This window comes from Mytilus edulis, chromosome 8, assembly GCF_963676685.1.
Source record: "Mytilus edulis chromosome 8, xbMytEdul2.2, whole genome shotgun sequence".
NCBI lineage: Eukaryota > Metazoa > Mollusca > Bivalvia > Mytilida > Mytilidae > Mytilus > Mytilus edulis.
Genome location: NC_092351.1, coordinates 83,922,331 through 83,936,527, shown reverse-complemented (window position 1 = coordinate 83,936,527; position 14,197 = coordinate 83,922,331). Strand labels below are relative to the sequence as shown.

At 33.0% G+C, this 14,197-nt stretch overlaps 1 protein-coding gene across 2 annotated transcripts in view; it reads left to right on the top strand.

The window, feature by feature from the left end:
* Positions 1-13,856, top strand: part of LOC139486464 (uncharacterized) — a 36,041-nt gene extending 22,185 nt beyond the window's left edge. For both annotated transcript variants that reach the window (XM_071271349.1, XM_071271348.1), the window contains exons 6-15: positions 747-3,940; positions 4,662-4,721; positions 5,581-5,798; positions 6,280-6,347; positions 7,237-7,420; positions 8,091-8,133; positions 8,633-8,757; positions 9,401-9,493; positions 10,375-10,410; positions 11,016-13,856. In XM_071271349.1, coding sequence (XP_071127450.1) covers positions 747-3,940; positions 4,662-4,721; positions 5,581-5,798; positions 6,280-6,347; positions 7,237-7,420; positions 8,091-8,133; positions 8,633-8,757; positions 9,401-9,493; positions 10,375-10,410; positions 11,016-11,231 — 4,237 coding nt within the window. In that variant the 3' untranslated portion in view covers positions 11,232-13,856. The remainder of the gene's footprint in view (positions 1-746; positions 3,941-4,661; positions 4,722-5,580; positions 5,799-6,279; positions 6,348-7,236; positions 7,421-8,090; positions 8,134-8,632; positions 8,758-9,400; positions 9,494-10,374; positions 10,411-11,015) is intronic.
* Positions 13,857-14,197: the final 341 nt, after the last annotated feature.

Below are 14,197 nucleotides of genomic sequence, written 5' to 3'. Positions count from 1 at the left end.
TACTTATTTGTTTTTGTTTAAATTTTCTTTGTAAATTATTATCCATTCTGTAAACCCCAAACAGACCCTCATAAATTATATATGGTTCAAAAAAAGGAAAAGTTTCTCAGCCATGAGATAAAAGCCTGTAGATACTGTGTTTATTCCTAGACAGCGTTAGTTTATGACGTCATAGTGTTCTCACTCTACTTGACTCTATGTGTTATGATATTAAAAACCATTCTCAGACGAGTAACTTGAAATGGAATATTACATCACCAATTTCAAAGATTAAAGCAACATTAAAAAAATCAGCACCGATTATAAATAGCAGATTGGCTTGTAACAACACAATAAATAAAATCAGGTAAATTTTAAGATAAGTAAACTCTAGAGATTTGTTTTTTTGTGTGGAGACAAATCAAATAGAACATTAAAAAAAATGCAAAGAAAGAAATGAGCACGATAAGTATGACTATCTTTCAAAGAGAGCTTTCAGTAAATACAAATTGATTAAAAAAAATTAAGTGCAATTTTAAAGATGTGAAATATTTCATAATAAACATTCTTGTTTTGAATCACTGACTGTCCCACAGCAGAACTGCATCTGCACCAGTACAGAAAATAAGATGTGGTATGAATGCCAATGAGACAGCTATCAATCAGAGTTCTATTGAAGTGGATGAAAGCAATTATCACCTTCAAAACATAAGCAAAGATTCATTGTTAAATTTTTACAATTCCTTAATTTGTTAAAATTTTTTCAGTGCCTTATTTGGAAATGAAGACCAGGATTACAGACACGCTGATACAATTTCCCCCAGAGGAGGTGGGCAGTTAGGATGGGCAAGATACAAGGCTGATCATCCACAGGACTTCGACAGTCGTAGATCAAGTATAGAAGACATAGATCAGAGACAAGATTCACTCGATCAGAGACACCAAGCACCCAAGGTTCCAAGGGATACTGATTTCAGAACACCACCCTTCAGTAGACCTCCAGGTCGAAGTCCTGGTTATAATGAACCAGTGCAAAGGATTGGACAGCCTCCTTCTGAAGAGGATGTACCACAAGAATTGAGAATTGAGAATCGAGAACAAATATTAAGAAAAATGGAAATGAGAAGAAAGTCTGGAGAACTAAGTCATCAGGAACTTCAAACAGTTTTAAGAAGTTTATCTGAATTTGATTCTCTGCAAGAACAAAAACGACATCACCATCCAGGACATGAACCGCCTCTTCTAGAACCTGAAGTTCATAGACGAGATGAAAGAGTACTGCCACCTAGACTAAACGAGCCTTTAATGGATTATAACTCACCAGGAAAAGCGCCTATTCCTCGACAAAATGAACCGTTGATGGAGTACAGTTCTCCTCGAAAAGATAGAAGTCACCAGCATGATGCAGATATAAGAAGGGACCAGTTCAGGGGACCTGATAGACCAAAAGATGACAGGGGTCCAAGAGAAGAACCAGTAAGACCAAGCTTACTTGGACCTGGACCTGGTCCTAGATTGAATAAAGAGCCGGATGTTACTGGATCTGATAGAGACAGACCTATCCCTGGTCCTGACCCTGCTATGAATTTTGATGTCGACCTCCGTAAGCCTACTCAAATGGATAGAGGCCCACTTATAGATAGGAGACCTGATGTTGAGGTAGGACGATCACCAGTAGATAGACCCAAAGAGGTAAAACCAAGTCTCCTAGGCCCTGGACCTGTTATTTTAAAAGAGAAAGAACCACCCATTGTACCTAAACTGGATCCTGTCAAACGCGATGTAGAGAAAAAAGAAAAAGTTTTTAAACCTAAAGAGAAGAAAAAAGAAGGTGCTGGACTGGCTGTAGGAGCAATGTTGGAAATGTTGAGATCGGAAAATTCTCCAGATAATTCACAAGATGCGCCTATGCCCAAGCCTGTAGTTCCCGATGCTCTCAAGGCTCCTGCAAAAGAAAACCGTGAACAAAAAACTCATAGGGGATCTCAGAAGGAAGAAAGAAGATCAAAATCCCATAGAGAGCATGGCAGAAATGAAAGTCATCGAGATGAAAGGCGTAGAGACAGACCCAGAGATGATAGACGTAGAGATAGGGATGCTGCAAGAGATGAAAATCGTAAAGATGTTTCAAGAGACGAAAATCGTAAAGATACTCCCAGAGATGAAAATCGTAGAGAACCTCCTAGAGATGAAAGAGTACCACGTTTAGTTCCTAAACCTATTTATGACCCTGACAGAGATGACAGGTGGATGATGCCAGGAGGGGTAAGAATAAAAGATGGAGTACTGAATATATTCCCTGATGGCACAGAAGAAATTGTTGTAAATGGTCAGCCACATCATTACAGAATGGGAGGACCAAAACGTATAATTCCTTTCAAAGGGGATCAGTTGGAGGCTTTCATTGAACAAACAAGAAGAACGCTTCTTATAAATGGTACTGCTGTGTACAAAGTTGCTGACCCTGTGAAGGAAGTTTTCTGGGGCCCAGGTCCTAATCAAAGAGCTCAAGTATTTTATCATGGAAATCCCAGGAATATGTGGATTGATGGATTTTTGTACAATTTGCGCATAGATGCACCACCTAAAATAATTCGATTTCGTGATAAGGAACATACAGTTTTGATAGATGGGCGAGATGGAATGCTATTAATAGACAAAAAAGAATATGGAACATATGGCGGGAAGCCAAGATTTGTTCGTTTGGATGACGAAAGGGTAGAAATGAGATTTACTCCTCCGCCTAAAAATATAGTTATTGATGGGTTGCAATGTCAGATAAGACTTGATAGAAAAATTCCTTTTATTGTAATGGATGGTGTAGCACGGGGTATACGATTTGATGGACCTCCTAGAGATGTAATAATAAACGGGCAGAAGTTTTTAATTCCTACAGACAGGGCAGTTGAGGTCTGCATTGATGGAATATTTCATATGGTAGCATTTGGAGGTCCCTCTCATGAAATTATTATTGATGGAAATTGGTACGAGTTGCAGTTTAATGGACCCCCAAGAGAAATAACTGTAGGAAATCAACGGCTCCTGGTTGGGCTTCCATGTCCACCACCTGATGTGAAAATCTTGGACCCAATTGAGAATCAGAGCCTCAAAGAACCTGATGTTGAGAAGAGTGGAGGTAAACGTGACAAGAGACATGGATCAGATGACAGGAACTCGCCTTCATTTGGACAAAAGAAGCCTGTATCCATATTAGACTTGGATATTGCAAAACCTCCAGGACTTAATAATAAGGATAGATTAAAGGGATCACCTCTGTATGATGAAAGGTCCAGAAGTCCAGATAGTCATAAAGATAGAAGAAGACGATCACCTCATAGGAGACATAGTCCAGACAGAAGAGGAGGCTCTCCACAAATTAATGATCAGTTTAATGGACCCTCCATGAATCAAACTGGTCCACCTCAGCCTAGACCACCTTTTATACCAGGTCAACCATTTAATCAAGGAGGACCAAATCAGCCATTCCAGCATGGACCCAATCAACCATTCCCACCAAATCAGCAATTTCCAGGTCCAAATCAGCCTCCATTTTCATCAGGACCAAATCAAAGATTTCCACTAGGTCCTAATCAACCACCATTTTTGCCTGGTCCAAATCAGCCATTTCCATCTGGACCAAACCAGATATTTCCACCAGGACAAAATCAGCAAATGCCAGGTCCAGGAGCTATGCCACCTTTCCAAATGGGCCCAAGACCTATGATGCAAGATGAGGGTTCTCAGGGTCCACATCCAATGTTTCAACAAGGTCCTCAAGGCCAGCCATTACAGTCTATGCCTGGTATGCCACCCAATATGAGTCAGTCTATGCCTATGCCAGGTCAGCCAATGCCTATTCAAGGTCCACCGGTGTCTGTTGCAGGTCAGCTGTTGCCAGGTCAACCAATGATGCCACCAGGATCTGTTCCAATCAGTGTCATGAATCAGCCAATTAATCCAGGTTAGTCTAAGAAATTCAGAAATCATTGTGTGCATTTATTATTGCAATTGCCATATTAATTTTTGCGATATTGAGATAAATCCTTTTTAATTCATAAAAAATATTTCAAAATGAGAGTTTAAATTATTGCGATTAAAACCCAATCCCATTTTTCTGAATTTACAGTATTTATCCTAAAAATAAATGTAATAAGGAAGCAACGCAAAAAAATATTGACACAGGAGGAAACAGGGATAGTGAACATTAGTGCTATTTCATTCCCTCCTACATCCATAGTGTAACAAAATCTTTAAAAAAGATAATTATCTTACAAGAAAAAAAAACTGCTCAAACCATATAAAGTTTTCAAAAACTGACATTTTACTGCAAGTTCTATCAGTGTAGAGGTCAATTTATAGAACTTGCAGTCATGTCAGTTTTTGAAAACTTTATTTTTACTATTTGATATCATATGAAAAATCTTCTCTTGACAGAAATTCTTACATTTTGAAAATAACACTTGGACAAAAGTCATATATCTTTCATTTTTCATAATTTAGGTATACAAGTAATTTATGTAATTTTACTTATTGAAAAAGAGCATAATTTATAAAGTGCTTCTGATAATGCATTAAACATGCCCCATTCGTAGTCAAATGGGGGTGTAAGTCATAATTTGTGTTTGTTTATTTCATGTTTTGTTAATTATTTCTGGCATATTATAAAAATTTATATGTTTTAGGTATAATGAGTCAGCCACTAGGAGGACCTCCAAATTTAATGCCATCCCAACAGCCACCAAGTAAGTTTTACATTTTAAATTCAATTTTTTTATTAATTAATTTTGTATCGGCATTTTTAAAAATCGGGGGGGAGGGGTCTGTTATTCTGTAAACATTTTTAAAATTTTCACCCCTTTTTTCTCTAATCTTCATTTTTTAAGGGCATTATTCTTTAATCGTTTAACCCCATCCAAACCCTCATAGAATACTGTAGATACATTAATATACGTTGCATACCAATTTTCATGGATTTCGGTGATACAAGGGAACCACAAATTTAAATATTCAAGGAATTGCAAATTTTCTAAAGGAATGTATGAAAACTTTGCCAAACCACGAAATTAAATATCTACAAATATGCAAGTTACCTCAATCCACAAAAAATGTCACCTACAAAAATAAAGAATCCACTAAAAAAAAATAGTGCCTGGCCTGTGGCTGCAAAAGTTCAACCAAAAAGTGTACAGGATGAAAACAGTTTAATTGGTGTGATGTCTTATTATTAATTAAGCAAGTTTATTTACTAGTAAGGCAATAAAAAAGAATATGTATGTTTACCCTATAAACCCTACCTACCAAGAAAATAGCTGCCTACTCAAAAACTTTTATTGCCTTGATTTGATTTTTTTTTTTAATCAGATCGGCATGACAAAAAACATCTGACACTTCAATTTCTCTTTGTCAAAAAGAGAAAGAATATGCCTACCTACCTATTCACTGTCTCAACTTTTGGGTAGGGTTTGGGCAAACCAAAATATTTTTAAGTATGGCCTAACCATTTTCTTAAAAGAAAACGCATCATGAACGGGAAAAATAAATGTCCATAAAATATGACACAGATAACTAAACTATCCCTACATATGTTTGTTTACATTTTAGCATTGCAACCTGAGCCATTGAACGTTGAGTCTTTATTGCAAAGACTTATCAAAGTTGGCCTGATTGCACAATCTGGAGAAAAGGCAAAGGAGGAACAAGAAAAAGAAAAGGAGGAACAAGACAAAGAAAAGGAAAAGGAGGAAAAGAAGTCAGAGAGTGAATCGCCACAAAAGAAAGAAGAAGAGTCTTCAGATGGGAAAGAGAAAAAGAAGCCAGTGGTTAGTGAATTTAAAATTTAAAAGATGTTGTATTATATGTAAAAATAAGAAGATGTGGTATAAATAAAAATAAGAAAATAATAATAAGTAGGCACAGTATAAAACTACATCTTCTTTTTTTTTATATATATATATAAAAAAAGAAGATGTAGTTTTATTGCCAATGAGACAACTCTTTGCCACATATCAAATTATGTTGGATTTAACAACTATAGATCAATGTATGGTTTTCAACACTGAGCAAAACCTATACCACATAGAAAGATATTAATAGCTACGAAAGCACAATTTTAAATAATTCAAATGAGAATAAATAGGGTTCAGTTTATAACCTATAAATAGTAAGAAATACCAGGCGTGGACATTTTTTATGAAGTTCTAAATAATTAACCTTATAACTAAACATTTGCTCTATAGATTTGATTACAGAGTGTTTATTTATGTATTGACTTTGTAAACTATGACTATTTTCTGTTCTCAGAGACTAAAGCTTTCAAAACCTCAGAAGATTCCTGATTTAACAGAAATGAAAATCAATATCCTAAAAAAGTAAGTATAACATCAGTATTACTATTTAGTCTTAAACTGTCAAGTACTTTAATCATGTGATTCTTATTAATTTTTTATGCCCCACCTACAATAGTAGAGGGGCATTATGTTTTCTGGTCTGTGGGTCTGTTCGTTCACTCGTCCATCCATTCGTTATTCTGTCCCGCTTCAGGTTAAAGTTAAGGTCAAGGTAGTTTTTATGAAGTTGAAGTCCAATCAACTTGAAACTTAGTAAACATGATCCCTTCGATATCATGTTTCTAATTTTACTGCCAAATTAGAGTTTTTACCCCAATAACACGGTCCATTGAACATAGAAAATGATAGTGTGAGTGGGGTATCCATGTACTGTTTTTTGTTTAATCTTTAAACCTTTCTGTAGTTTCAAGTAAAGAACTGAATATGTGCTACATAATCATAATATATATTCAGTTCTTTACTTGAAATAGATTATGATACTCGCCTGCAACAGAATTTACAATCTCAACAATTCATTTCCCTGCTATGGTTATGTGTTGCCAGAAAGCGTGATTTGCAACAAACGTAATTTAAAAGCAATTTTCTATAGAACTTCCCTGTTGATAAATTAGGGTATTATGAAGAAACAGATTCCAACTCTGTCTAGTAAAGCTAACCTTAGTGAATTGAGCTTAGCTTTTCAGGTCCCATTGGTTGAATGGCTCCTAAAATTTTTAAGTATATATATATATTAGTGGCTTTCATATGTTTAGGTTTCAGTCATCCTGATGAAGTTTTACCCAGAAAAGTGCTTCAGACACACAATACTTATTTTCATTGCAACAGTATAATAAAAAAAATGCATCTGCTACCGGCAGTTTTAAAATGCAATACAATGATTCATTAATTATGTTTTTTTTTTACTTTTCAGGCAATATATAGGTGTTATACAAAGGATGTACTCTGGTATCCAGTGTACGTCATGTGGTACCAGGTTCATGGCATCGCAGACAACACTATACAGGGAACATTTAGACTGGCACTTCAGACAGAATCAGAGGGAAAAAAAGGGAGCTAAGATTTCAAGATACAGATCCTGGTTCTATGAATTAGATGTATGTTATTTTAATTTTTACTTAGTTAATAAGTACATGGAAAAAACTTCCAAATAAGTATTTGACCTCATTACAAAATGCTGCTTAATGCACCAACAAAACAAATATTTAACCACCAAGTTTAATTCATGAAATAACCCATATTTTATAAAGTTCTAATTGTTACAAGATGATACAAAATTAGATTCAAGAAAAAAAGAAGTTAATAGATATAGGAAGATGTGGTGTGAGTGCTGATGAGACAACTCTCCATCCAAATAACAATTTATAAAAGTAAACCATTATAGGTCAATGTACGGCCTTCAACACGGAGCCTTGGCTCACACCGAACAACAAGCTATAAAGCACTTCAAAATTACTAGTGTAAAACCATTCAAACAGGAAAACCAAAGGTCTAATCTATATATAAAAGGAGAAACGAGAAACATGTATAAATTACATAAACAAACGACAACTACTGTACATCAGATTCCTGACTTAGGACAGGTGCAAACATCTGCAGCGGGATTAAATATTTTCATAAGCTATGTGTTTGATTAGTCTTTTTTTCTTAACTATTCTTTTTTGTTGGTTTTCTTTCAATCTAAGATCATTTTTTTTAATAAATTAGACTGGTTTTTGAATTTCTGTCTCATATAATTTTATTCCTGATTGTTTACTTGTTTTACAGGATTGGTTAGAGTATGAAGATGTTGGTGATTCAGAAGAGAGAGGTAGGTTATTCTATACCTATACTACAAATACTTTAAAAAAACAAATTTAGGTCCAGTTACTGAGCATTAACATGTACTTTATAGTATCAACAGAAAATTATGTTAAATACAAGCATTCTTACATTAACTTACAGTTACTTTTGTGTTAAAATAGTTTTAATCTGATAGCTACAGTCATAAACAAAGAGTGGCCTTACTTAAATGGGCACAAATCCATATGAATGAAGCAGGCTCTTCACAGCACCTGGTTTTATTTGGTAAATGGCAAGAGGAAGTAAAAGTATGGATTGGACAAAGTTGTATGTGATTCATCATTTAGCAACAAAATAGATTTATTATAATGTTTGTAATAAAAAAAATTGACATAAAAAACGATAAATATCATAAAGCCAAATTTATGAATAAAAAAAATAATTACGATAAAAAAAAAACATTTTAATAAAAAATGTCAAATCTTAGAATTCTCAATTTGACATATGTGATTTGTTTTATTTTTCAGCACATTCAAGTTTGTTTGAACAACTGGCAGCACAGGCTCAAGAGACACCAGACAAAGAGTCTGCACTACCTCAGGGAGAAGACATTCTACATTGTCCTGCAGCTACAGGGGAAGATTCTGCTGATGTAAGTCAATCACTTTTGCTAATCATCTGAGTTCACATCTGGTTTTCAATTAGGTTCTTTTTGCTCAATCTTTCATGTAATTTGTGTCCTCTTTTTAGCATTTAGTTTTCTTTTTCAACATGCAGGTTTTGCCTGCACCCATGTTAACTTGTCTCTTTTTCCCATTTAGGGATGCATGTCAAAAGCTGTCTTTCTCTGGTTTAGTTTAGAGCTGACTGTTTTACCATTTGTTCTTCGTGGAAGTACAGATTTTTAAGCCAGCTATAAAAATAAGCTGAAGCATTTGAGATTTTCATTTTTAGTTTAAAAAAAAATATGAATACATGGACCTCATATTATGGTAAAAAAAAAGCACAAGTAAGAAAATGTAACAAATAAGTCAACCCTAATTTTGAACTGGTATGAGTTTTGAGTAATGGTATATTATTCTTACAGTGAATTCTTTTTTTCTTTATAAAAATGAAGGATCATCTTTTACAAGGGGTAAATTGTATTACCAAAATTAAAGTTTTTATGTTGTCTATAAGCTCCAAAAATGAAAACCTATATCAGTATTATTTCTTGAAGTGTATTGATTGGATTAATAAATTAAAGTTCATTTCTCTTTAATTTATTTTTTATTAAAACATATTTTATATTTTAGGTGTGTGTTGTGTGTGGGGATGTTTTTGAACAGTTCTTTGATGAGGAATCTGAAGAATGGCATTTAAAGAATGCATTACGGTCTGCTGGCAAGGTAATTCAAATAGAATAGTTAAAAGAAACTAAGATATATTCATAGAAATAATTGTAAGGATATTGGAAATGAGAGAATTATTTAGGGGAAAACATAAGTTGGTAGACCGGCAAATATATTTTGATTTGTTTCGTGGCTCATCAATCTGTTTAATAATTCTTTTTTTGAATGCCTCCGCTATAGCGGAAGGGACAATAAGTTTTACCCTTATCTGTATGTATGTACGTATGTCCCAAAATTGTTTTCTGTTCTATTGAGTTTGTCTCAACCAAATGTTATGAAACTTAAAGACAATGCTTATTATCACAAAACACAGATCAAGTTTCAATTTTGGTGGTGTCACTTTAACCGTTTGAATTCCCTAGCCTTTATAAATGGAAAAATTTCAAAAAAAATTTGTTTTCCGTTCTCTAGGTTTGCCTCAACCAAATGTTATGAAACTTATACACAATGCTCATCAACACAAAACACATATCAAGTTGAATTTTGTTGGCGTCACTTTAACCATTATCAAGTTATGCCCCCTTTATAAATGAAAAAAAAATGCAATTTTTTTTTAGTTTCCATTCTTCAACTCAAGTTTTCCTTAATTAAACTTGAAAACTACACACAATACTTATTACCAAAAACTCAGATCAAGTACAAATTTGGGCAAGCAGGGCAACATCTGTGTCCATGGGTACACATTCTCCGTTTATTTTGAAATATTTTAGATTTGGCAGGAAAATATACTAGACTTGAACATGGGTCTGCCAAAAATGTCTTGACTTAAGGGTGTTTTCCAAAAATATAAAATATATGTTAGGCAGGGAACAGCACTATCATACTATCTTAATATTTGCACATTTTTCAAAAATAATTTTATACATTTTATTTTTCAGACTTACCACCCAGTGTGTTATGAGGATGCTCAAGAAGTAAGTAATATGATAGAAATACTTAAATTTATTTTATGTAGGTGAAATAATAATATCAACCAGGCAGTTTAATTTTTCTATTTTTGACTACTAGCTGATACAGTTTAAAAACCACAATGCCGGTACATGTAGTACGTATAGTGAAAAACAATTATAAACAGTCGATAAATTCCTGGGTATAGATAATTACAAAAGGAGACATTAAAAAGATATTCAAATTTATAAGTCTACAACGAATTGACAATGCCATGTCAAATAATATAAACGACAAAAAGATCAAGAAAATGTAAGACTGAGCAACACTAATCACACCAAAACCAATGATGATCTCGTGTGGTCTAGAATGGTTAGCAGATACGGCTCCACATATGGCACCAGATGTATATATCTACATTATCTCTACATTTAAAAGAGATTTTCAAAAGTTAATGAAAAAAAAAATGTTTTACATGATAATGTTTTTAACTTTCTAAAATGATATTGAAAGCATTATGCCCTTTCCATAAAGATTATATTGTCCATAGATAAATTGTTAATTAGATAGACGTGTAAAATTTGAAAGAAGATGTATATGATAGAAATTAAACAATTATCACTTTTTTCAGAATTCTACTCCAAAAGAAGATCCTGGCGCCAATCCCATGATGTTACAAATACAGAAGGAACTTGGAATGATTCCTGCCGACACTGTTGTCTCATTCCCCGCAGCTAACGTGATCTCGGTCTCACAACACGACCATACGCCCAAAGATATTAATCCTGATACACCACCTGAACCGGAAGGTGACACTACCACCAAAGAGGAGACGGCTCCGTCATGACCCGAGTTCTAAAAACAAAACTAGTCATTCCTTATCTGTGATTCTGTGTGTACTCTTTTATAGATATTGTGAAAATGTTGAAAAAGAGATGCTGGAGAGAGAATGATTTGAAATGCTTTCAAAGATTTGATTGATGAAATTTCATTGCTAGGCAATTTATATGATTTCTTAGTGCATTCTATGAATGGTGCAGGAAGTAAAATTTGTTAGTGACCTTGGAAACAGGAACTACAATGCAATTAAAGGTCATGGAAGATCACATGACTTTTTAGCTGGTTCTTTGAATGGATCAGGTTGTTATCTGTGGAAGACAGTTTGGACACCAGGGATACAGTTTTAAACTGGTTCCGTTTAGCTCTAGAGCAAAGAATTGAATGTGTATAGTGGTCTGAGCCATACCTTTCAGTATAAACTATTCAAGTGATGACAGCTGGCCTTGATATTGGTCCATTTTCTGTGTAATAGTCATAGTATGATGTTTTACTGTCTCAGCTCAAAATATTGTATTATAGTACATGATATTTTTCATTTTGTTAATTGCAAATTTTTGTTTTGAAAGCATCGACTGTTAACACATTTCTTTTTGAGATCAGTTTCTGTTGATTTTGTAAACAATAATTATTTGTTAAATTTGTGTCACAAACTTGTTACAAATGTACAAAATTACTGGTTATTCATGTAAATGGTTATTTGAGAGGTTTATAGTTACTGAAAAAAAAAATTGTAAAAATATGAAAGAAAGATATATTATGAAGGTGGGATGATATTGGCTGTTTGATTTTTTTGTCAATTCAAATACATACTTTTCATTGCACCATTTGCATGATCATTTTCTATACATGTTAAAATCCAGTATATTTTGTGTTTTTGAAGTTGTTTTCCTGATATGTGATAAAATTGTCCTTTATAATGAAAAGTAAATGCATAAAAATGGCATATGAAGTTGCACATAATGGCAAGGGTCACAAGAATTGAGAAAAGCGATTTAAAAAATGGTGTAAGGAACACAGGAAAAAAGGATATACACAATTACATTCATTTCTCATTATCATTTTCTCATTATCATTCCGAAAATAAAGTGCTATGAATTAATTTATTTGTATAAAGTTTTGATTTGTAAATTATTATTGTTCAAGCAGATAATATTTCTGAAATATTCCTGGAGAAAATTTACTTCGAGGAAAAATTCACCCAAAAATGTACAAAGTATTTGTCTTGATTTTGAATTGTTGTTTCCAGATAAAGAATTTATATTGCTTCTATTTATGAAAGAAATATACTGTATGAATGGGGCATTCTTACCTGATACTTAACTATGTTGGGTTATTTTTGGACATTATGCATTGTTGCAACACTTACAGTACATGTCAATAAATCTTGGTATGGTTAAATTCTTGTGATAAGGCTATTTTGTTGAAAACGGTTTTGCTATAAGTTGTTATGCATGTTATATTTAGTTTATTCGTAAACAGTTGAAAATTTTAAAACTTTCATTTATAGAAAAAATTCTTCATTTTTCAAGTTCAATATGACATCATTCCTTATAAATTGAGTTCATAATAAAATCATTCATTTGAGAAAAATTTGAATTGCAGAATGCATTATTTATAAAGGGTATTTGGGAAGAAATTCCTAGTATATTATTCATAAATTGATAAATTTAACAAAACGTAAAGTTAACAAAGCATTTCTAACAAAGAGGGAAAAAATGCTATTGTTAATAGTTTGTTATAAAATAATATTTGATTATAAAAAATAAAATTTGCATTGAGGCAGAATTAGCATTGTTTTGTGTGATTTAGTAGACTTACATTTAAATGTGTTTATTATAACTAAGTGCAATAATGTAAGTATGAGCGTAGTTATTTGATGAGTTGATTTTTTACTTTATTTTTATACATGTATTTGCAGTTGAAAACTCATTTTAATCAGACATTAGCAATTGTCACAATAGTTCATTATTTTTCACAAATTCAGAGTTTATTTTTTCATGTATTTTTTTCCATTGTACGAATGTAGGATGAATGTGAATTATTTTTAGATACTTATTGTTTTTGCTTTAAACTGAATTCTTAAAATTGGCAATTGTATTTGGATGGTTGAAAAATTGACAAAGATATTTGTTTGAAAAATCTCCTATTTATTGACAGAGGAAATTTATATTTATATTTACGAACCAGTAAAAATCTGGTTTTGAGTTCTATTTATTTTCTGGTGCTATTTTTTAACGCTTTTTCACTGGAAAAATGAATTTAAACAAATAGTAGATAATTGACTAGATTCAACATGTTCAACACTTAAATTATGATTGATTAAAATAATCTATAAAAAAAACTTTTTTTATGACATGAAAATTTTTGTGGATAATTTCTTTTTGGATTTTAAGATTTATTCATTATAAAGATAAAACGTAAGTTTTCATCAGTTAAAAGATAAAAACAAGGTATTAAAGGTAAATTGTTGTTTTAAATGATGAGTTCGAAAGTGTCAGTTATTTTATTGTTGTGTTGAATGGAAGATTGAATATATATGCTGTGAATGAAAAGTTTGTATGTCTGAATGTTGATATATTTTTTACAATCTTATCCTTCAAAGGAGGCAATAAAAGGATATAAAATTGATAAATGTGTTTGTTCCTTTGATTATTGACACATCCGCTGTGGTAGTATCCCCTTTCAGAGTTCTCCCATATCAGCTGTTTGTCACTTTGAGCTGACAGAAATTACTTTTACTAGAACTTATCATTGGTTAAATTGTTTCCTCAGAGCTTCAGGTCAATTAGTTTTTATGCACATGCTGTAGCGAAGGGAGCTTTAAGTTTAACCCTTGTCTGTCTGTACGTACGTCTATACTTACGTCTCAAAGTAGGTTTCCATTTTTAACCGGATTTTTGTGACAAAAATGTTGGTTATTGATTTTGGGATGTATGGCGGTCGGTCGGTCGGTCGGGCAGGCGGCAATCAAAT